The 25,980-nt window shown below is 39.7% G+C and overlaps 1 protein-coding gene across 5 annotated transcripts in view; it reads left to right on the top strand.

The window, feature by feature from the left end:
• Positions 1–25,980, top strand: part of KLHL13 (kelch like family member 13) — a 111,327-nt gene that overhangs the window by 39,235 nt on the left and 46,112 nt on the right. The window contains exons 2-4 of one of the 5 annotated variants that reach the window (XM_088452974.1): positions 3,273–3,317; positions 3,817–3,929; positions 23,149–23,290. In XM_088452974.1, the coding sequence (XP_088309100.1) occupies positions 3,832–3,929; positions 23,149–23,290 (240 nt within the window). In that variant the 5' untranslated portion in view covers positions 3,273–3,317; positions 3,817–3,831. Of the gene's footprint in view, positions 1–3,222; positions 3,318–3,816; positions 3,930–23,148; positions 23,291–25,980 lie in introns of those variants that run through there. The other 4 variants (XM_088452980.1, XM_088452988.1, XM_088452994.1 and 1 more) reach the window with 4 other exon arrangements.

The following is a 25,980-nucleotide window of genomic DNA, read 5'->3' on the forward strand; positions in this document are numbered from 1 at the left end:
CAATCCATCTCTGATGTATGGGGGCCTTTACATGATCTACTGCTAACAATTTGGCCAGATGCCACAGGACACCTTCAGTGGTCTTGTGAAGTCCATGTCTCAATGGGTCAGAGCTGTTTTGGTGGCACAAGGAGGATATAAACAGTATTGAGAAGGTGGGATTAATGGTATGGCTGATCTGTGTATATATAAAGTAAATGTATAACTGCACTGTAAAGTTAACACGCATAATGTTTTTTATAAAATAAACAGACTGGTGCTCAATATTTTTCTAGTACTTCTGTAGTAACGCTTTGACATTATCTAACTTAGTGATACGTGTGGCCTGCAGAGCCCATGACTTTTCTGAACCAATTAGGTAATAATATATGGAGCTGTTTAATGCCCATGAATATCCCCACCAAGCAGATTGTTACATTCATGTAGATATGTAGATATGTAAAAAGGTAAACTTAGATGAAACTCTTCTGCTGTAACACATAGTAAACAAAACACGCTAAGGGGCATATTCAATTGGGGGCGAGAATAGCAAAAACCGCGCACCTGCGAGGTTTTGCCTGCAGGTGTGGGATTTTTGCTGTTCAATTAAGTGGTTTTTTTTTTTCTATTTTAAGTGCTAGGAGTTGTTTTTTTTTTTTTTTCTTTTGAGCACCTCCAGAGCAAGTCTGAGTTTTCCCAAAATCGTTGATTTTAGGAAAAATCAGTGGGACTTGATCCGGGACCCCTGCGGCACCCGCCCTGAGTACTAAGTAAGCAATTGGAAGGTTTCAATTAGCTTAATTAGTCCTTCATTACTTACCTTCTGCAGCGCTGTCTTCTTTCTCCAGCATCCAGACTCAGTCTCCTGCAGCAGCAGTGAATATATGAGTGTGTGAGAGTGTGTGTTTGTGTACCCCCCATTGTGGGTATGCGCCCCCCCCCTTAACGGGTGCTGGGAGAACTACATCTTCCAGCAGTCCTTGCTCTTCCCACCAGACCCCGGAGCCTCCCAGCAGCCCCCTCCTCAGTGAAAAGATGGAGGGGGGAGAAGACCGGAGACCCCAGGGAAGGAAAATGTGATTTTTTTTTATTTTTTTTTCTACGCGTCACGCTTTTTAAAAAAAAAAATTTATTGGACGCCGCGGGTATCGGGATCACGTATACCCGTGGTAATCCAAAATTGGGCGCAAGGTTTTTGACCTCGCTAAACCTCGCACCCAATTGAATGTTTCTCTGATGCAAGTGCGTTTTTTTTTCTTAAGGTTCCTTACATGTAGCTGCAGTTTACATTGGATTCTATAGTAACAAGCTAACTAATATTACTATCAAAACATGTATGACTAGTGGAAGAGATCTTGATTGTATGGATTTTGTGCATCTTTTATTTTGGATGGATGATTACTATGGATGTGCCCCTTTGGCGTGCAGAGCAGGAATATGTCGGTATAGAAGACAACTGACCGGGTAGACAAGTGGTTCTCAACTACAACCCCAAAGTTTTCCCAACAGGTCATGTTTAAGGATTTCTGTCTGTGGAAGTAGGTGGGATAATTCCTGACGCAGCAAAATAGATTAACTCACCTTTTGGTGGTACTGGAGTTGACACCCTGGCTTAGACTAAAAGGATTCCAGAACCCACTGTGTCAGCTTCACATAACCTACTATTTGTTTAGGGGGGTTTTATTAACTATGCCTAAATCGATTGATCACTTCTGCTTTTCAGCAGAAAGTTCTTCCCTTGCTCTTGAATGGAAGTAGCAGATGTTTATAACGATCTTGGTGTGCTCCTGTACTTTTGACAAACCGTTGCTATGACAGTTATTATTTCTGTATAATGCACGGGTGGCTTTAATATATGTATAAACTGACTTTTAATGTAATTACTGTATTTGGTGAATTCTGATGTCATCACTTGGGGTACATTACCTTCCTATTGTAAATAATGGTTGATATTAGAAGTCACCTAAGATTTCCATGACCTGCATGAAAGATCCTTTTCCTGCCTGGGGAACTGCCTGGGTTGTGACTGGTGCAGGGTGCTAGAATGAACACTATATACTATATGGCCAGTGAACTCCTCTGTAACAAATAATAACAGCAACATAATATACTGTGAGAAGTGCATTGTCCTTTTTATAAACTGCCAATTTGGAGACATAATTATTTCCTAGGCTTCAGTATGGAACTATTTTGAAACTTCTACTGAATTTTCATTATACATCTAAGAAATTCTATGAAAATCCAATTAAAATAGCTAATTTGCATTTTTTATATTTTTTTAATGTCTGAGTCACTCATGTTAATCTGTCCTTAAACTGCAATATTAGCGTAGGTGTCAGAGTACAGCTAGCAACAGGATCATAAATAGTTTTTTTTTTTTAATTTAGTTTTCTTTTTTCTGTGTTTGGTTTGTTTGTTTGTTAAATTATGAGGAATGCGCTACATAGCTATGAAAGCTATAACAATGCTGGAACCAAGCAAATACTTATTGACAAATATATACTGCTTTTTCTGCTGTTATCTGAATGTAGTTCCCATTTAGTGAGGCTGGAAGACCTGCCTATTCCTAATATTACAGCAGATGTCTTCACTGCCTTAACATAAAAAATAGCTAATTGAAGATGGGTTGCAGTGCACAACATGCATGAGGTCTAATGTAATTAATCTGTGTGTCTTTTGTTTGCCGATTAGCTGGCAAGCCATCCCTTCCCGATGAAGAGTCTGAATTGCTGTTTATGTGCTGCTACTGTTTTAACATCTTCTGTTACTTAGCAGCCTCTGGAGGTCAGCAAACAGAGCAGAGACCTGCAGAGTGGCCCCATATGGACACCTGCATGCCTGGCATCCCTGTCGGTACTTTAGGCAATTCCTGATCTGTTCAGGAGGAGGGGTGAGCATTCAATTAGATTGTTGATAACGTCCCTACAAGGACTGCTATTAGGAGCACGCTTCTCTACTGCAGAAGACAGAGCTATCCCAGAATCGACAGCATGTTAGCCGTAGAAGATTTTGGTTTTCCAGCATGTGGCAAAAGACTAGGGAGATGAGAGCCATCACAGCTGTACGCTATGCAGAAATGTACAGCCCTTCATCTTTGCATGTTTCCGTCCCAATGAAGGATTAAATGGACTGCTATTTTTTTGTTGTTTCTCCCCCCTTCATTATGGCACTCTTGCATTGTTTGACCAGAGCTAGCTCCAGAGGAAGACAGGCTGCTGAATTTAGCCACTGATCACTCACTAGCCCTGGCCTAAGGCTATGCTGAGATTTATATCCCATTTGTATTGTTGCAGCTCAAAGGAAGAATGTTCAGAGGATGACAAGTGTATTCTGAGTAGGTATGTTTTATTTTATGCAAATCCCCTTCTCCCACCCTCTGTACTCGATAGGCATCAAGCTAAAGCTTTATGTGCTTGATACAAGTGCTGCAGTGTTCTAAGCAGAATTCCATTAGAAATCAGTTTTTATTTGCATGTGTTAATTGTAGCTGCACAGAAATAACTCTGCATTGTACTGCTGTGTGCAGTGCAGTTTTCTTTTTTTTTTTTTTTGTCTCCCCCTCTCCCTACTATCCACTGCAGTCAACGCTTCCCTAACGAGGTGGCACTATTGTTGAGGTAGAACGATAGACTCATCATATCGCTTTAGGGGACAGGAGGATTTAAAAGGCAATGCCTGGCAACCCTATTTTACAGATTGGAAGCATCGGTTTGAGGGCATTGGCAGAGTCATTTGCTTGTGTGCAGATCAGCAGCAGCCACTGCGATGTTAGTAGTGTGTGGGATGGAAGTCCTAGTTGGTAGTCTGTTATGGAAACGCTGTTTACTGTTATTGTAGTACCGTGGTGACAACATGCCATTGAAATGGAAAACCAGCTCTCCTGCTATCTGGAAATTCCCCGTTCCCGTGCTTAAAACATCCAGGTCATCGCTGCTTTCTCCAGCATACATGTAAGTGAGAGACATGAGGAAACCTAAGGCGGGCTTTCATTCAAAAGAATACCCTCTGTGCAAAATGCACCACTAGCATTTTGCAGATCAAAGTTCCAGATAAAAATGTAGCAAAGTGCAGATATTTCAGAAAAAAAAAGAATTCCCACTTATACGTTTATTTTTCTTACACTTAAATTGGTATCAATTCTCTATCACTATTTAGTATACCTTTTTTAAATATTCTCTATATTTTTCATGTGCTATTGGGTATTCTTTGTTGGAAAAAGGTCCAGCCTTAAGATTAGTGGTCTTTGTAAGTTTCCCTAAACAACCACTATTGGTGTTTCAGTTTGTGTAAGGTGGACGGCTATAATACATTATATATTTATGGGTTTTGTTTATTTTGGCAAGCCATAACTTCTAATGTTTGACCAATGATGTGTCCAGTTTGTGTCCTGTGCCAATAAACCTTCATAAATCATGTTTACTCATGATTTATAAGATGTGGTGAGGTTGGTGGATCCTTAACCTTCTTATATGTGTGTAATGCATAGCATGTGTGTGTATGTAATTTATTCATGATAAAATTGTGCTTTCGGTTTCCGTCTATATACCCATTGTACCCTCTGAGCAGATTCTTGTCTTGGCTAATTGATGAACTATTTTTATTTACATTTTTTTTTTTTTTTTCAAATGTTCAGACTCCTTTACTAATCTGTGTGTGTTGCTGATCTATTTTAAAACTGCTGCTACTACCATTATTAGATGCAAAGAACTATGATTTTTGTTAGAGTAATGCTTCTACAGTGATATTAAAGCAACCACGTTATTTATCTCCTGTGTCTGAGGCTGCTGCAAGCCTCGCTCATACCCTCCATTTCTGCATCTCTCCTCACTGTGGACTTCCTGAATTAGCTCTAGGCCCTTCCATCATAAGGACCTTCACCGCCATGCTAAGACAAAATGAAGAAAATTGCCTCATTTTTATTGTAATTTCTATCCGAAACTGTCAGTGACTTTTTGAAGAAACCCATCGTGTGGTTCATAAAATGTACTTACAGATTTACATCATCAAGGACTCCTGAAATTGTTATGGCAACAGAGAAATCGCATTAAGGTGCTGGCTGATCTGTCTGTAACAGGGGTTAAAATGGATGCTACAGAGGTCTTGTGGTATACTACGATACAGAGAGGCTTCTTTCTCACATTGATTCAGATTTAAAATGTTCATAAAAGAAAATGTTATATAAAAAATGTAAGTAAATATCCGGCATTGGGGGTCATTATTTAACCCTTTGAGTTTTGATGGTGTGCCTATTTTGGACCTAAAGGGCTAAGTCAACTAGTAATTGTGAAAGAGATAAAATCTTTGCTGTCTGTCACAGACTATGCGTTTACTTGTGTAACACTGGGCTGCCAGCTGTGTCACCTTGCATTGATGGTGTACTTTCCTGGAAGAGCTCCTCAGGTGGGTTTAGGCACATTATTCTATTCTCAAAATTTGTAAAAAAAAAACAAAAACAACCAATCATTTTTTTTTTTTATCCATAAACCGTGTACAGTAACTCTGATTAGTATAATACTGGTTATTCAGCTTTCTGTGCTCTGTTTTGTATGTAGTCCAATCTAGGACCCATAGTTTGTTTTGATGTAAACAATCCCTTTTGTTTGACATTCCACTTGAAGTGCGTTTTATCAATTATATGTGCATAAAAAGATACCAGCACAAAATAATAAGAGTGAACATGTTGTTAGCTAGTAGTGCACAATAGGTTGGGCAAAGAGATGATGAAGCAGCCCCATTTCTGGCTTATGACCCTACAAGAACAACGAGAAGCTATAGGTTTCATAGAGAAGCCGAAGAGGTGCTTAGGTGCTGCTAAAGCCAGGCGTCATTAGTTCTGTTCATAGCTTTTGTGGTGTTGACTAGATTTATGGTCACTTTTATAATGACACTAGTACCAAACACTACTGTTTGACATTGAGCAATAAATCACCATTTGGGTGATTATTAATGTACTTAAATGATATGTTTTCAAATATCCAGTGATGACGTTTATATACACACTGGTCTGTGTGTGACGGGCGTGGACTAATAGATAAACAATCATTAGGTCGGCACCAGATGGCCCACAGTCAATAGGTCGACGGGTACAACAGGTCAACAAAATGTCGACATGGGAATGGTCGACACACAAATGGCCCACACATTTCTTTTTCTAACCCTAATCTTTACCCAAACCCCCCCCTCCCCTTTTTCCTTAACCATCCCTCTTAGTGCCTAACCTGAACCGTCCCTCCTAGTGCCTAACCCTCCAGTAAGTTTCTAACTAACAGTCCCTCCTAAAGCCTAACCCAAACCCTCCATCATTAAGTGCCTAACCATAACAAAAAGGCAATGTCGACCAAGTTTGTGCCGACCATTCCAAATGTTGACCTTTTGAACCTGTCTATCTACATCCATGTCGATCTTTTGTTGATCTCTTGTCCCTTTTGATTGTCGACCTTCTGGTGTCAACCTATTGGTTGTCGACCTTTTTCTTGTTTTCTTACCTAATTGCTGATGCAAGCAATTGTAGGATGAGAGAAAATGAATGGGGGAGGGTGAAGGGATGCTTGAGTTAAAATAAATAAATAAATAAATAAAGTGGTTATTTGTTCTAAAAATTCCCATCACCATAATTGGCTTCACTTGCAGCATACACCTCACTTGGTGATGAGTACACCTCACTTGGTGATGAGTAACTATTGAGCATTAATAGTCCTTTAACAAAAATCTTCCAGGCTTGTGTTTAGGGATCTAAGTCAGTCTTTTTTTTGTCTTTGTCTCTGTTTATTAGAGGATTTCTTACAAAATGCACCCCCCAACAACGTATGCCTTTCATGTTTCCAGCGTCCATGACCTGATTTTCATGAAGCGATTCGGCTGGGGGCCATGTGCATTTTATCATTTCATTTTCTGCCCTGGTTATGACCCAGTTTAGTTTCTCTTTATTGTGAGCCCTGTTCTTTGCTGAAAAGCATTTGCTTTACTCACTAGAACGGGTTACTCCTGAGCTGCTAACGCAACGTGCAGTAGAAGTTTCTGGTGGTTGTGTATGTACAGTATTCAGTTGATGGCAGGCAGCCTCCTTGTATTTTGTACTGTATTATGTGTTCATGCATGCAGGTCAAACTGTCAGATGCCACACTGGGGAAAAAACCTATTCCTGTACTGTTATGAAACCTTTCTTTGCTTTAAAAAGAACATAATGAAATGTTTTAAATTGTCTTCATTTGAGACGTTAAGTACTGTAGCAGGAAAAGCATTAAATAAGGCAAAGGCACACACTGTGACCTAGCCCTCTCATTGGGCAACAGTTAACCTCAAAGCAGCCTGCTACTGCTAAGAACAGGTTAACTATTTGTCTTAATGCTGCAGCTCCACTCTGTATGCCTGTAAATGTCTGTTATATTCTTGCATGACTGACATCAGCTGGTTGGTGCAGGGTGGTGGATAAGAGTGTACTGCAGGTCACTGAGTATAATGTAGTACACAATTAATATATAAATGGCACATTTCCAATATGAATGAACTTTAACAAATGCATCTAATCTGTTTCAGTTTGCAACCTATTAAATGGCTTTCATTGCTAAAGCTGAACTATGTACTAGAATGGCCTTGTACAGCGGTTTGCTCATGGCTCCTCCCCTGCTGAAAGCCCAGGGGACGTCGGCGGGGGTGCTCCCACACCGCTGCCTTTTTAAAGGTGATTTAACAAACTGTGCGAATTCTGTAATCCAAAACTGTGGGGGCAGTGCAGCATATTTGGTATAACACACATTGTATTGTACTTTACCATTCTTTAACAAAATATACAACTCTCATAGACTATAGACATAGATAAGACTCTCATAGATGCGCTAACATTTAAGCATTACCTGTTCATTTGTTTTTTTTTAGTAGACCTCTGAATTATTTAGAGACTTTTTTTTTTTTTTTGCCTTTTCTTCAATCTAAATAGTGCTCATATTCCTGACTCTATGGAACACAGCCGACATTCTTATATCTTACCTCCATGACTGGAACTAACAAATTGCGATCAGCCTTTTACAAATACTGTAACTCTCTAAAACATTATTTCTTTTGTCCAGCGCCCCACAGAGTAGGGAAGACTGCAATCCTGTGCAAATTCCATTCCTTGGTCTGTTTATCTATAGACCCTTGAATTGGAAGATTTACTGTATTCAGACACGTGTGGAAGTTGGTTCTATGTGATTTCTGAGAGCATCATACGGTCTGGCACACCTACTCCTGGGGAAATAGGCAACTGTGTTCAGCTTTCTCAGTTTGTAAATCGCTCACCTTAGAATGACCATACATTGTTTGGAAAGGGTTTTACAACCCCCTTTCATATTGGTGAGCATCAAAAACTGCTTCTCTGAAATCTTTGCAGCTGTCACCCCTTGTCATGATATTTACATAAACTTGAATTCTCCAGACTGAACTGCCACTAATTCTGCTGTTATAAAGTGGTGGTAGCATTTCATTATTCTATCATCAAAACATGCGAGTGATTAGTAGCACCCTGGATCAAATGACCTACTTTACAAGTATTGTAACATTAATTATGAACGTCTTAATGTTGTCCTACCTGTATTGTATTATCCACATAAATCAAAACGTGTCACCTCTTTTGGCGTGTTGAGGACTAGTTGATCGGTAATGTCCCAATATGTGTAAGCTGTTTTGTAAGAAGGTGTACTTTCCTAGTCTTGAGTTATTGAACACTCCATGGGGGTAATTCTATTGTTTATGGCTCCTGTTTAAAGTGACCAAGAGCTCTTCAGTTGTTTGTGCCACTAGTGATGGTCGTGACCGCTTCATTACTGCACCCTAATGCACATGATTAGCCACGCTAAGCAGCTTCTTTCTTGCTTAGTGCCTGGTGAGATTCATCTAATACCTCTTTCAGACTACAGCAAAATCCTGGGTTATTGCATGTGAACCCAGGATTTTGCTTAGTCTGAAACTGTCCTTCAACCCCCTCCCCCTCCCCCCCAAGAAACCCGGGTCGAGCATTTCAACCCAGGTAGTTGGAAGGGTTGAAGCCGGGACCTACCCGAGTCACGGTGCAGGGTAAACGGGTAGCCCGGGTCATTCGATCCGGTAGCCATTTACAGCATAGGAAGAGCCAGTGGGTGCGAGCAGAAATCTACAATAAGTATGACCTTTGGGCTGGTCACTTTAGATAGGAGCAATCAACAATTTAATCGCCTTCCATGATGGTTGTGTTATATTTTTAGTGGAAGTGTGCCTAGATACAGTCTACAAAAGTGCTAATCTCATAAATTGTATCATTTCCAAATTACAACTGCTTTTAGTACAGTACAGCAACAATGATTTAGAGGTTTATTCCAACCCTACACTTAACAGATTGGTTTCTAGATTCCCCCAAGGTGTGCATTTTTAAGGAAGCAAACCTTTATCTTTATTTAAATACTACTATGGGCTGTAATATTGGCCAGTTTGTGACCCAAGGACCAGGTAAGCAAACCCCAGAGTTCTGTCTATTTTTGTTTAAAGATGAGCGGTTTGGTTCTGACTCTGGGCCTGATTCAGACCCGGTCGCTAAGCTGCGAACGCTCGCTAGGGATGATTATCGCTCATCTGCATACGCATGCGCGACCCAGTCACTGCGGCCGGGAATTGTGTGCTTGTAGTACACAGACTGGACACTACTTTGAGTGACAGCGCCTTTTGTGGGTGGTGACAGGGGAAGGTGTTTGTAAACAGGGCAGTGGATGTGCAAACGCAGGCGTGTCTGAGCGTCAAAACGGCGTTTAATGGGTGTGCATAAATAGCAAAGTAGCGTTATTGAACGCGTCACTTAGTTGTATTTTAGCCTGACCTGATCGCAGTGCTTGTGGTGGGGTAGGGGCTACCTCAAGTGCTGCGTGCAGCTCCGATGGGTCTCTATGTTGCCGACTAATCACACACTTCCTGGAGATGACGTGTGCTAAGAGAGAGAGGTGGGCGGCTTTATACTCCTGCATACGCTTACTGGCTTTACCTTCGAAGACATAGAGGGCGTCTTTAAGGCAGACAGTGCGATCACAGAATTTGCATACCCGGCCCCTTTTGGCAGCGAGCGATCGCGTCTTCGCGTCCGGGTCTGGATCAGGCCCTCTGTTCTTTTCACCAAAAGTTCAGACTAGTCGTATTTGCTATCCAAAACATTTGAGAGCCAGATGGCCAATAAGATGATGATTTCATATATGAGCGTAACCGGACTTCTCATCTCTAATTTTAATATGCTTTTCAACATGAGTTGTTAAGCTTGTCTTGCACCACACTTTAGAAAGATAATTGCTTACCTTTAAATTCCTTTTGGCCATCTCATCTCCAGCTTCATTGACATGAATCTGTGCTTCTATAATACATCTCCCCCATTATTCCTGATAATGGGAACTTGATCCTAAAATTAGACGATGCACGTACGTGTAATGTTGCTTATTGCAAAGCATCTATCTGCAACAACAATGAAGGCAAAGATTTTGCACGCTTTGGTGTTTACTGTCTTTCATTTTAGTTGTCTTGTGCTCTACATTGTGACCAGGGGTGAGGCGGGGACTGTCGGTATCAATGAATTCTAGGTTACTATGAACGTCACGTGTGCATGTTCTCACTGGATCATTCTATGTCAAGTGGACCAATTTTGAATCTCGTCCCCACCTGCTGATTGTGCACTGCGGAGTGTGTGATCATTGCATCCATCCCCACTTTGTCGGCCATAGTTTTGCTACTATTAAATATTGTGAACAACATTTTTTCCAAAGTTCGTCTGACACAGATGCTAACCTACATGTAAAATGTTATCAAAATTGGAGCTTCTCAGATGGGGACCCCTGGTCCAATAGACATGGAATGACCTGACTGCAAAACTTCTAAAACATATCTAAAATCTTGAAGGGTTTCTCTCCTTTTTTTTTTTTTTTTTTTTTGTCAACTGGGCACAAGCTGCTTGAATGTGGCCAATGGTCATTAACACTGATTAATATTGCCATTGTTAGTTGGATAATAGATCATTCTTCCTTGTTCACAGCTTAGCACTTGTCAAATGCTGGTGAATCTAAAATGCTCAATGTTTCAGTCTTATAGACCCTTAAGGAGTTATTTATGAAGGAGCCATCTAGGTAAACTTTGCTCATTGGAGATTTTTAAAGTGGTCAATTGTCTGCCAAGCATAAAAAATAATTCTGGAAACGTCCACATCTATCATTCCTACTTTGTGTACAGTATATGCAGCCGGTGCTGCCAAAATCAATTTACTCAGGTTCCGATATGTGCCAGTTCTCTGCCATCACTTGTAACACTACTCCGTATTAGTCTACAGCTCCAACTATGAGAAACAGTGCTAGGAAAGCATAACCGCAGGTAGTCATTTGGATAAAAGTGACATGGGAGCATAGAGGCCCGTTCTGAGAGATACGTTTGACTTTTCATCACCGCTTCATGGGAAAATGCAGGTGCAGATTGGTACGGCGAGGAGCATGGCATATTGTTTGCATTACACGTCCTTAAGCAGATTAAATGTGTCCACTTTCAGCAAATGAATGGGACTGGTAACATAATGGATTTAAATTGGAACTAGCACTCAAATTAAACATTGTTAAACGTAATCACAAATGTGATAAACTGATACTTTATTCTTCGTCTAATGGTGGGTACACACCTAAGCGATATATCTGCAGATGATGGTCATACACACTGAACAACCATCATATGCATGCTGCAGCGGGTCCAGGTGGGCAGGGGCGTGTCCCGGTTGGTGGGGGCCTGTCCCGCCCCCCTCTCCACAGCTGCCGCTGTGTGTGTATGGGCGGTCTGCAGACATATCTGTCCATCGGCTGTGCGGCGCATCCAATGCGATATGTCTGTGAACTGCGTCATTCAGACATATCAATGGTACACACTGGCCGACGTGCAACAGATATATTGGCCGATCAATTGATCGCCCCATATATCTGTCAATGTGTACCCAGCATTACTCATTTTGTTTTTATTTATCTACATTTATCTGCCATGATGATCTCCTATAAAAGATATTGGTCCAATGCTGTAATATGCAGACTGTCAAAGTAAAAACACATGACTCGAAAAATCCTTTTCTTGTCTTCACAATTAAAAAAAAAAAAAAAGGTTTCTACAAACAGATTGAAATCTCTATGTAATGTATATTTTGAAACAGGCAGTTTATGCATTTGTCCAACTTGATTCAACCATCTTCATAAAACTAAGATGTATACACTTTTTTTATGTATTAGTTCAAATGCATGTATAATTTCTCCATACGCAACCACTTACATCAGGTATTTCCAGTAATTGATTCTGATCGTCAGGATTCTGACTGCATTGCAATTTCCTCTGTTACCACATTGTATGTTATTTGGACTGGTGTACTCAGAGACTTTAAGCTAAATTTGAGGATTACATTTTACTTTTTGTACAGTAAATAAAATCGGATCCAGCTATGGACTGAGTTTTTTATGCACTTAGATTCTAATGACGTGTCCACATCTAGCTGTACAAGACTGTACAGCTTTTATACAAGCACAGCTAATATGCCAAAAATCTGTCTTTGTAATATCTGTTTTGTAGTCTACAAGATTGACTACCTAACTGGAGCAATTGATGGATTACATACAAATGTTCTTGTCAGGAGTAGATGACCATGAATGACTAGCCTAGTCTCTTAACCCAGGAGGGAAATTCACATTCACTCTGCTTAAACAGTGAGCTCTGTGCCAAATGGTAGTGCACCTTTCCTTTTCATTGCTCCATTTTTCTTATTTTCAGATAAGTGTGAATGAACAACCATTTCTATAGCTTCACTCACCTAGGCACTTACATTAGTCTGAACATGGATACATTTTAAACATGATTATATGAACAGAATCCTTTTTGTTGTGGCCAATCCACTCCCTCCAAAACTTTTTTTTTTAGCAATAATCTTTTGCCTATTTCTTTCAAAATTTCAACAACGTGGACAGTTTGTTTTTAATTTTAAACTGATAAAATTGCCTATTGAATTTGTCTTCTCTCCCAAATCTCTCTTGTATTAGAGGCGCTACCTGTGGAGTGAGGGATCAAATAAAACGTAATCACACATTAGGCCACGATTGCGGCCTAATGTGTATTGTGCCATAATCTAATGTTATGGGATGATGTTATGTACAATATAGTTTGTAAAGCAATTTGTTGTAGCTTTGGTGTTCATATGTATTATTTAGATAAGTGACCACGTTAAATGTTTATGCATTATGACAATTAAAGCTGGCATGTCATGCACCCAATTTTTGATAGATTAAATATTGGAATGACAGTAGATTGATGACTGGCCCATGGTATGTGGCAAAAAAATATGTAGTCCTAAGCCTTGGAGGAGGGACTAGGAGAACTTGCTTTACGAACAAAGTAAAGTGTGGGGTTAGGGCAGTGTGCAGAATAGGGCAATGCTACCCTAAAGGAGTTTTTTTGTCTGTAGGGATTGAGTGCAACCTGCAGATAGGCCATCCATACCTATTTTTGCTAATTTTTTTTTATTTTGATCCCCTACGACTGCAGTCAAATTCATTACGGAAGTAAAGTAGAAGTACATTTCACAATGGCATATTTAGTCAGTAGTTTGTGTAAGAAGTTAGTTTTGATGTGAGATGAGGGTACAACTAACCTGTAACTAATAACATTATTTGGTAGAGCAGTGGCACTAATGCAGCACATTCAAAGGACCAATACTGTGTATAATTCTATGTTTTATATATTTTTCTGTGTACTATAAACCGCATTGAACCCCTTTCAGTGCATTGTGCATATTCAGACAGCTTCCTCTTAATGTCCTGATTTGCATAAAATATCAAATTCACCAATGTGCAGGAGCAGTAAGCTAGAGAGGCTTACATAGAAAGGTCTACATGGCAAAAGTTATAACAGAAGGTCGACAAAGCCAACATGGCCGACGCTTGTTTTTTGTGTTAGGCACAGACATTTGCTGGAGGCGGTTAGGATTAGGCACCAAAGGAAGGGTTAGAATGAAGATTAGTGTTACAAAAAGAGTCGACAATTTCCATGTCGACCTTCTGTACTGTCTTTTTGCCATTTTGACCACCTTCCATGTCGACCTACCGGTGTCGACACCCAGTTAGAGAAGACTCCAGTGCCGATGCCTGTGCATCAGAACATGTAGGCTGGTTTAGTTTGTAGTCAGAATACAGGTAATCTTTTGACAAATGAGCTTCAGTCAAGGTTAATACTTTTTGTTTTTAAAGACACCTGTAAGTAAACAAGGGCACAGATGATGAGACGTTGCGGTACAGACAGAACAAGGGGTACACATTTAATGATGTGTACCCAGCGCGATGTCGTCTGCAGCGAGTCCAGGCGGGGGTGTCTGCATGGGCAAGTGCATACACACTTGCCAATGCCGGGAGCGACAGTGGGGGCCATACGGCATTCGGCAGCATGGCCCCCGGCTGACGAAATCGCCTGTCGGACGTGGTATGTTGCTGACGACACACGGGAGCGCGCATCATCAGAGACATAGCAGGTACACACTGGCCGATGTGGACGATATGTCGTTCGATCCGCTGAATCGGTCAATATATCGTCGAGTGTATTCCTGGCTTAATGTAGACTGAAGAGGGGTAATAAGGGGGCCAAATGAGTAACACGCTGGGGGGTGTATTTACTAAGGTGCGGGTTTTTAGAAGTGGAGATATTGCCCTAAGCAACCAATCAGATTCTACTTAACATTTATCTAGCACCATCTAGAAGATAATAGCTAGCATCTGGTTGCTACAGGCAACATCTCCACTTCTAAATACCCACACTTTAGTAAATATTCCCCTGAGTTTAAACTGAAGGTTCTCTGTACATCTAGGTAATAATAGGGCAGATGTATTAAGCTCTGGAAAGTGATAAATTGGAGATAAACTACCAGCCAATCAGCTCCTAACTGTCATGTTACAGTCTGTGTTTGAAAATGACCGTTAGTAGCTGATTGGTCGTTTATCACTTTCCACTTTATCACTTTCCAGAGCTTAATACATCTGCCCCAATGTGTGCTGTAGACCTGAAACACACAAGTGCATGCATTAGGAAACTGATGAACGCGGTGAGTTTCTGTCCACTTGTCTTATGGAGCGTACACACGGTCAGACTTGTCAGACTTGTCAGATTTGTCAGATGAACGATTGAACGATTTGAACGATTTGTCCAAAGTTTTGAACGATCTGAACGATTTGAACGATTGAACGATTTTTGACTGCATTAAAATGAATGGAATCGTCCAAGTCTGACTGCAAACCCATCAGATGTCAGATATCGTTATCTGACAAACGGGAACGCGCATCGTTGATCGTCCATCGTTCAGGCATGTCAGATATGAACGATTTTCCTTCAGATATGAACGACTGAACGATTTTTAAATCGTTATCGTCCATATCTGAAGAAAAAAATCTGATCGTGTGTATGCACCATTACTGTGGTTTGTGCTAGTTCCTTCCCTTTTCTTTATCATGCAGAATGCTGGGGCGTATAGCTCTCATCACAAATTCTATGTGAACACCTCAAAGTGGCCAGTGTACTGACATTACATATCATTTTCTAGTTAACAAAGGGACTAGAAAATGACATAAATCACATTTTCTCCACTTATATTTAGTGTCTTTCTAAGTAAATATTCAAAATGTTCTAGGAAATACTGAATTGTGTGCTTTTGTTATAAATCATTTGTTTTTCTTTCTGGAAATGCAGAACAAATGCATGAATTTTAAATAGCTGTCTGCCCCCTTAAAGTGTAGCTTTTCTGAAACCCATTCCCCAGATATAGGAATATTGTTGTGTCATGTAAAATCTGTGTTATACAGGTAGTTATGCCTAGTAGGTATGTGTGTATACCACAGCAAATAAGTAGTCACTGGAGTTGCTGTAGAAAAATAAAATAGAAAATATATTTTTTTTTAACGCTTTCTTGGGGGGAAATTTAGTAGCAGGACCAGAGTACTTTGTGATATGCTACGTATGAAAGGTTGGCTCTCCTGCCAGAATGGTAAAGTGTGACTGATTTGCCTTTGGAGAAGTCTTCTGCGCATAATTAAAATAAATGGGCTTGTAGTTTTTTTCGTTTTGTTTTTTTTTCCATGTTAATTTGGTTTGCTTTTCCATGTTAATTTTGTTTACAACCATTTTACTACTGGCTTCTAAGTTGCTGGAGCAATTTATATAGCGTACCCCTTCTCTTCAGCATCACTGTGCTTGAATACTATTGTACTTTTAAAAGTATTTGATCCCAACAGAGTGACTGATGATTGGAATGAGAAATCCCCAGCCGCTACAAAGTAGTATGAAATATATGGTGACTGGCTTACATTAAAATAAGTTCATAACTATCATATCTGTAACCAGGTTACTTTTATCTGTTCATTAAAGAGGCTAATAACAACCCATTTATTTATTTTTTTATTATTAACAGTTTCTTATATAGCGCAGCATATTCCGTTGCACTTTACCTTTGTAAACATTTATATTACAAAACTGGGTAATAACAGACAGATATATAGGTAGGAAAGGCCCTGGCTGCAAGCTTACAATCTATAGAACCCATGACACCGGGGGAATACTATATAATCCTGAATGATCAAATCATGATCTTAATCAGATACACACTGTACTACATCTATTATTTATTTACTAGTAGTTACTTATATAGTGTCAGCATACTTTGCTGCGCTTTACTTTTAGGAACAAGCAGTAATTAAACAAGACTGAGTAATGAGGTGAGAGGGTCTTTTCACAAGTTTACAATCTATAGGAAAATAGACATTGATACACAAGTGCTACATATTGCTTATGGATCCAATTAGTTTTCCGAGGTGCAGGGTGTATGATCCAGACACAAAGGAATGTTGACCTGGGGTCAGCAGGATGAGAAAGTGAAGAAAGAGACCATATATAAAGTTGTGTGGACTGTACAGGTCGAAGCTAATAATAACCTTTTCCACCAAAATCCCAGGTCCAACCCGGGATTTTGAACACTCGTCCAACCTGAGGTCACAAAAGGGCCCCAGAAACTCCAATCACCATCTAGAAGTGTTACTCGGGTAGGGTCCGTTTTCACTACCACGTAATCCGCGTCCTACCCGTGTTCAACCGTGGTTGAGACCTGAGTAGAACTGCCGGGTAAATTGACCTGGGTTATATTTTTGGGAGCAGTTTCCACTGCAGTCTGACCTGGGTAATAACCTGGGTTTTTTGGGCAGTGGAAAAGGGGTATAATTGGGTAGGGTAGCTAATGGAGGCTATGAGGGTGGTTCTGGAATTTGATAAGCTTGTCTAAAGAGGTGATTTTTCAGGGATGCATGAAAATTTGGAGACTAGAGGAAGGTCATGTGTGGGAGGGCATTCCACAGAGTGGGTGCAGCTCGAAAAAAGTCCTATAATCTGGAATGTGAGCAGGTGATGCGTGTGGATGAGAGATGCAGATCTTCTGTGGAGAGGTTGGGTTGGGACATAGTTTGACATAAGCAAAGAAATGAATGTTGGCCCTCTAGAATGAACACTATAGAAGTAGCAAAAGAGGAGGTGGTTTCAGAGAAACTAATGATGAAAGAGTGATTTGATAAATGGGATGAGAACCAGGATAGGGCTGTGTCCTGAAGACCTAGGGAATTTAATGTTTGTATGAAAAGAGATTGGTCAACAGTGTCCTATACAGCAGAGAGGTCTAGAAGAATAAGAAATGAGTAATTGCCTTTAGACTTGGCAGTCATCAAATCATTCACTATCTTAGTTAGTGCTATCTCTGAAGTTTTGGGAATGAAAGCCTGACTGAAGTGGGTCCAATAAGTTGTGCGAGTGATGAAAGTGTGTGAGGCAGGTGAAGGCAAGTATCTTGGAGGAGCATGGGAGCTGAGAGATGGGATGGTACTTTGAGAGACAGTTTGGGTCAGAATTCTGCTTTTTTTTTCAGTATTGGAATAATTACTTTATGCTTAGTATTCACTCTAGGCCTTGTGTCAGGCAGGGTGAAAGACCTAGAAAGGGAACTCTAGCGTGCGTGGTCACGAGAAAAGAGTGTGTGCCTTTTCATCACTCTTGGGAGGGGTGTCTGGCACTTACGGACATGCTGGGCTTCCCCCATGCTCTCCTCTCTCTGTGAATAGATGCTGGCATCTATTCCCCGGCGGTGAGCGATGCACAACAATTTTTCCCAACCACGGGACACGGCGGCCTGCGGGTGGGGATGTTATTCGCCATGCTTTAGTGGGAACGCTACATGCTTGAATAATGATGGACAGATACTAGTACAGTGGGAAAGATTACAGATTTTAGATAAGGTTGGGATGAGCACAGGAGACAGAGCTCTACTGATTTGTTAAGGTATTGGATCAAGGAGAGGGGGTAGAGCAGGAATATGAAAAGATTGTAGATTCTTCATCTGTGGGATCAAATGAAGAGAAGGTGCCATAGGGTTCAGGGAACGAATTGATCAAGTCACTGGCTGAGGAAGAGCATACCATTTTTAATTTTGGATCTGATCAGTCTTGTCCTTGAAGTAGGAAGCAAGATCCTATGAACTGAATCAGTAGTTGGTGGGGGTGTGTTTGGAAGTGATTTTAAATTAGCTAAAAATTCACTTGGGTTTAGAATCTTAAGCAGAGATGAGAATTTGAAAATATGTTTGGCAATGTCCAGGACGCTAAAGCTGCATACAAATGTAAAGATTTTCTGTCCAACCATCCAACTAGTTAGTTGATTGGTTGGAATGAAAATCTGGAAAGGTATGAAAGCAAATGACAATCAGCAATTTGCTCCCAAACACCGGAAAATGGACAAAAACTGTTGTTTGAACAAATTGTTTAGATCAAACATTTAACAAACTTGTCTGACGAGCATTTTCATCTGTTTTCTGGCATTTAGGAGCAAATTGCTGATCATCATTTACTCCTATACGTTACCAGATTTTCATTCCAACAAATCAACTAGTTGGATGGTTGGACAGAAAATCTTTGTGTGTATGTAGCTTTAGATAGTCTTATATGTGAGGAAGTTACTTGGAGAACAGATTTACTCCTCTGACCTTCTACTTGAGAATTTTTGTAGATTTCTTTATTGATGTAGAATGCAATATTTGACATTTAAGTCTACGTGGAGTGTGGTTGGTGAGCCACTTAATCGAGGGTTATTTCTAGTGTTTGGTTGTCTGATACAGCAGTCTCGGGAGAAGTGAATGTAGAAATTGGTGAGAGCAGGTGGAAAGGTTTTGAAAATTAATAGTGTTAATATTTCTGTGAGTGTGAGGAGAATTGGTAGACCGCAGTGACGCTGAGCTTAAATGGAGGAGAGCATGCAGGTGACAAGCTGTGATCTGAGAGAGGGAAAGGAGTATTAATGAAATCAAATACAACATCAAGGCAGTGGCCATCCTGATGAATAGAGGAGTCAGTCCACTGGGAGAGGCACAAGGGATTGTTGACTTAATCCATAATGATGATGATGGCAATGTCAGAGGATAAGCAGTGAGGGTGCGAGGCAGAGAAATGTTCAATAAATTGTGGTGTGGCCCAGATGGTCAATGGATAACAGCAACACACTGAGAGAATGGGGTGAAAATCCTGATAGAATGTGCTTCAAAAGATGTAAATGTGAGTGGTGGAACCTGCAGTAGAACTGAGTGTGAAAAATTGGGACAGTAATATTCCAACCCCCTCTTTGGGCACACTTTCCAGGCCTGGGGGTGTGTTTGAATTGGAGACCACCGTGTAAAAGTGTACTACATGTTTTAATTATTTTTAGGATGAATAAGGATATATTAGATGAGCTAAAATATGGCATAAGCTTGGGGAGCTACTGCAAGAACTACCTATACGAATCCAGGTGTATGACTTGTTAATGAACATATACTCTCCATATCAGCAATACAATTAGATAAGCGCAGTTTCATAAATTACACAGGCAATTGATGCTAACGAAGATCTGTAGCTATTGAGAGATATCATTACGTGGTACAATTTTGGGGAGCCAGCATTACATACTTAAACCTACCTCTACTAAATTAGCCTGATTACTGATTCTCTGTGTTATTATGGTTATATGGCATGTTTGGGATTTTGATATGTAATAAACTTCATCAATAACAAAAACTAAGACCACAATACTTTGTACCTTACAGTACATAGATTACACTAGGCGTTCAGACTTCCAAAAGAACTGCACCATTTCAATGACTGGCAACAGCCGAAGTAGTTTTGTAATCGGTTTTTTTTTTTTTTCACACACACTCAGGGGCCTATTGAGTTCTTTTATAGGGCGCCTTAACTATATTGGGCGCCTGACTTAGCAATTGAATCGTTGTTCGTGTGCGTGCCCGACAGCACTGGGTTTAGCCGTGCAAAGCCGCTAAACCTGTCTAAAGTACTGCTTTGGGAGGCCAAACTCCCGACTACTCGCACATTTCTGCTCGCCACCTCAGGAGGCTGCGAGCAGATGTTTACCCGTGGCTGTGGGCGCCCCAACGGAGCAATTGCTCCTGGATATGTTTATTTTGTTATTTCTCTAACTTACATTAATAGGTGTGTTATTCAATACACCATTTTCCCACATACAAAATAAAAGTAAAGATATTTTTATTTTTTATATATTTCTAAAATATTTATAAGGCATTTCTATTTGTATAGTGACCAACTTGGGTAGTACTAACCACTATACAAATGTTTCTCTTTCAGTATATTGTTGGTGTTGAGCTCAAAAATATATAATTTGTAACATACATGTTGTCTGCCATGTGACAAAGATGTAGAAGAGGAATAATGATTTTATTTCTGGCTCTGCCAGGAAGAATACCTTTTCATAGTTAATAACTAAAAGTAGTGTTCTGTAACCATACTGTAACCATATGGGTTTATCTTGTGCATCTGAAGATGCATAGGAAGTAACTGCTTCCTGAGCACCTTATGTCTCCACGTTAGCAGATTGTCTTGTATGAAACTCTGCAGTCTGACATTTACCTTCGGAGTGCATTAGCTGCACCATATTCAATCTATTTGGCTCTGTGATCCTAATCCATGGCTTCTGGAGCAAGGTATTCTCTGCATTCTAAAGTTTAAGAATAATTTTTGTGGACATTCCTTTTTGTATTCTGAATATTTTTCATTTAGAATAATTTGTCTTAAGTTGAAGCATTTCTGCTGATCAGGGACTTAACACAATTAAATTGTTTACACAAAACCGTTATCTGTTATCTACTTAAATTGTACATATACAGTGTACTTCAATTGGCTTATATTGGCATTTTGTTCAATAATTTATCTGCCACTACTGTTTCAGGATAGTGATGTATTGAGCTTTTTAAGGAAATCCATATAGGTTTTTGATCAAACCACTTCTCAATCTGCTTCTCAGTTCTGTATGGTAAACTTTGCAGGATTTATGCCTAATACTGGTGGGTTGGAGATAAAAATTTAAAGTGGCACTGACATTCCTTGTAAAACGTTGCACGCTTTATACGGAAGGTTACTGTTGCCTTAAATTTTCAGCTCCAGCCCGAAGTTAAGCCGACGCCTCGTAAATATAGCCCCTAAGGGCTTGTTATACATCGGCCTTTCAGCCTGTGTTGGGAGGCACTTTATCTTAATCCTGTGTAGTAATCTGGTTCAAAAAATGTATCTCAGGAACTTTTCCAAATGAGTACTTAAAAAACAAATGCTTGTCCACTGTTATTAAAGTGCAAATGACTTAACCGGGAGAAAAAGTGATATTATTATTATTATTATGATTATTATTATCATTTATTTATATGGCGCCACAAGTGTTCTGCAGCACCTTACAGAAGTACATAAACAAATAGGTAACCAGTGACTTACAATACAATACAGGACATGGATAATAAACATTGCTATATTAGCGACCTTTACGTCCACATAAGCAGCCAAGTGTTAGTTGCCCTGGTGGGGAGTAAGAGATAAATTACAGTAGAGAGAAGCACAAGAGGGTAGAGGGCCCTGCTCGAAAGAGCTTACATTCTTTAAGGGAGGGGACTGCACTTTGCATTGGCAAAATATCTTATTAAATTTAACACTTTTTTTGTGAATTTGAATTAGACATGGGGGGGATTCAGTTAGCCAAAAAAAGGCTTATTGTGCGACTAAATTCTTATTGCGCAGTCCGAAGGGTTTTTTATTTGTCTTTAAATTACCTAAATATATGCTTATAGGCATTTTATGCATCCCCAATTTAAGTAGAACATGTATTTTGCCCCCAAAAATTTACTTTCTAACATTTGACTGTTTTTGAAAAAAAAAAAATCATATTTAAGAACCCCAAAAACTTTTATTATTGCCATTAATACACTTCTGTACTATTATCCTATAACACTTTGCCTTTTTTTGGGGTACAGGTAGATTTCCTATTTTTTACCTGCACTTGTCGCAGGTAAATAAAAGTAAGAATTATAGAGCAAATACCGCAACGAAACTTTGATAACATAACGTGCGACAAGTTATAGCTTTGTTGCGGCTAATTGAATTATCCCTATAATGTGCAAAATGAGGTATGCATTTGTGGCGTCTAAAAAGAGTCACGTTAACAGGCAGCATTTGTATTCATATTTTGTTCCCATTTGTCTATATTACTAGTATGCATTACATTTTTTAAATGGTACGTCAAACATTCCTCTCTATTTTACAGGCAGCATTGATGAATTATATCTATGTAACTACTATTGTAGATAACCAAGGGAATGGGTTTGTTTTGCATGTATGTTTGTATGTAGAATGAAAATATATATCTGCATATACCAAATATATATTTTATTTAAACATCTTTTTAGTGACAATATGAGCCCTCCTCCCTGTTGGTGATTGAATACACTGAGTTTTTTGTATGTACCTTCCCCATTTTACAGAAAGATTGTGGGACTGTATTAATAGTCCCAGTATACATTATTCACATTTTCTTTATAACATTGTGTTTTGGGCTATAGCTAGTCTAAGCCATTTGTTATATATCGATGTATTATTATTTGCATAAACAAATTATACCACCTTGTATTAATGTAACTATGAATTGTAAACAGTAATGTTATAATATAAGTAGATTTTTTTTTTTTAGTTATTTTGGTGAAAGGAAGGGTTTTACCAGTCCTTCTTGATTGCTAATTAAACTGTTAAAAGATTTAGTCTGGTTACCGTTTTATTTCAGATCTTTGGTAGAAGAGGAGGACCCTCACCTGAAAGTCTCTCTTGGGAACACCGATATGGGTGTGTCTGCTCACCTCCAGTCTTCAAAGACGGGCACCACTCGCTTTTTCACTAGCAATACTCACAGTTCAGTGGTGTTACAGGTAGGAGACCTATATTTATAGTTTTCTAACAGATTTACGAACTGATCACAAACTACATGAACATGGATCCTTTACTTAAAGGAATTATAATGTGGTTGATATAATCATTGGTGCAAATTAAGTGTTCATTTAGTCTTCCAGTCTATTGAAGGCCGGTATTGAATAGTAATGGAATTGTGTGTAACGTTTAAATAAAATATAATTTATGAGGTGCCAACAAAGATCAATTTTGTTGGCCAATTTGGACGTTATAGACAATGGGCCTGATTCAGAGTTGTATGCAAACCCAATGATTTACGTACAACTACAATGTTTTGCAATCTGTGCATGCACAGGGTCTGTACTGCTCATGTGCAGATCGGTGTCTGCGATGACGTTCGCAGTGCCTCCTAACCTGCTGCATGATTGAAATGCTGCATCTGTTTGGGGGCGGGAGTATAATGTAGAACAGCCGCTGCGTACAAAGACACAGCAGCTGTGCTACAGCGTACTTCTCTGAATCTGGCCCAATGTGTGGGGGTCCCATTGGACATACTTTGTTATTGTTCTGGATGGTAAACCTTGTTGTCGAATGGCACAATTGGTGTCCTTGAGGTCTGTTTGTGTGGCCCATCCATTTGTGAGGCTAAATTTTAAAGTGATGATGATTAATGAAAGATCTTCTGCTTGACCAGCCATTCACAAACCCTTGTTGGGAAACTGGCTAAAGAATATATTACCAGCGCAATCTACTTTACTGGTAGTGGACATTTGACACACGAGAAATTGTACATTTGTTTTATATTGTTAAAGCTGCACTGCCGCCCTCCAACCAGAAACCCATGCATCTGTTTTTTGTGGAGCCCTCAGACTATCTGACAGCCCTGGACTAAAAGCGAGCTTGTGATTGGCCCCCTCTCTCAAGTTTCAGTAAATAGTAAAAAGGTAGACAGTGTCTAGATAGACAACAGATGTTAGACAGGTGTACAAAAAGTAGGCACAAAAATGGTCTACACTTTTTTTTTTTTTAGGGTTTGGCACTTACCAGAGGGTTAGGGTTAGTCACTAGAAGGGACGGTTAGGGTGAAGATTAAGGTTAGAAAACAAAAAAACCTTGTTGACCTTTTGACCGTGCCGACCTTTACATTGTCTACCTTTATAGTGTCGACCTTTTGTCCCTGATGACCTATTGCCTAACATCTGTTGTCTATCTAGACATCGTCTATCTAATTCCTGTCTGTCCGTTATACCAAAATCCTCTCTTACGGTATCCCGTTGATAGACCTACAGTAAAAAGGTCGACAATATCTAGGTAGACACCAGATGTTAGACAGACAAATGGTCGACACAAAAATGGTCGACGCGTGTACTTTTTTTGTTAGGGTTAGGCCTTTCCCGAAGGGTTAGGCACTAGAAGGGACGGTTAGGTTCAGACACCTACCCCGACGGTTAGGGTTAGGCACCTGGAGGGAGGGTTGGGGTTTAGGCATCAAGGAGAAGGGTTAGGGTTAAATTGAAGCTTAGGGCTAGGAAAAAAAAAGTTGACCCTTTGTTCATGTCGACTATTTGTACCTGTCAACCTTTTGTCTGTCTAGCATCTGATGTCTACCTAGACATTGTCGACCTTTTTACTGTAGATTTATTAATCCACAACCCTCTCTTACACGCCTGCCTGTATAGATGGTGAGCTTTATTGATTTGACGGTTCTGTGTTACAGGCCTGGCAGAGCTTCAGGAATAACTGCTGCGTGTAGCAACTCCCAGGGCTTTGGCTAGGAAGATTAGATTGCAGTCATTGTCTTATTGGTACTATTTTTAAAGTGCTTTTCATGCATTTATTTATGCATGAAATGCGAATAGTTGTGGATGAGAGTTGGTATAAAGTCGATAAGGTGTTCGATCCTTATAGTACATGTTGCTTTCCTTTTATATTCTATTTTATTATTGTGTACACTTGTATGTTTTCTTAGATTTATGGTTTTTCTGTGCAGATAAAATTTATTGATATATGAATAACCTTAACTTCTGATTTTTTTTATTTTTTTGTGATACTTGTACTAAATTGCAGTTTTTAATAACACTTTGTGCCCTTGTATGTTTTTAAGGCACTTTTTTCAAAAATGTCATTACGACCTCCTGTGTTAGGGAAGAAATGTTTCTAAATGCTGAAGAAATCAAACCTTTTAGTCTAGAAAGCTTTACCCATGAAAGTGACGCCCAGTAGATTCCTGCCTAAATGCCAATGTGTGCTACTTAGATTATTCTAGCTGTCACTTTCCCAACAGGGACCCAGGCAAGTTTAATTTATCTATCTCAGGTGGGAAAGTCTTTGCAAAATGCCATTAAATCACAAATACAGATGTGTCCACATCTACCTTTGCTCAGATTGCGCCAAATATACCCCTTTGGCACACAATGGACTTTACGCCAAGCTTATTTTTTTTTTTTTAAATATGCAATTTGTATGCATGACTAATGCAAAATAAGTACAGTGCAAGGGTCCACTGATCACTGGGGCTGGCATTTCAGGTACTTCTGTGTGACTAAATTGCAAACCTGGGTAGAAGAGTTCCAGTATAAGAGGCCACACCGCCTGCCTGTATCATTATGCTTAATCTGCAACTTTATACCAATTCCTTTGCCGCAAAAGTACTAATCTGTTGTCCCTTATACAGTGTCCCTGGTACACTGTGATTAACTTTATTTGCGAC

Source organism: Taudactylus pleione, unplaced genomic scaffold (genome assembly GCF_031769625.1).
Source record: "Taudactylus pleione unplaced genomic scaffold, aTauple2 ptg000039l, whole genome shotgun sequence".
NCBI lineage: Eukaryota > Metazoa > Chordata > Amphibia > Anura > Myobatrachidae > Taudactylus > Taudactylus pleione.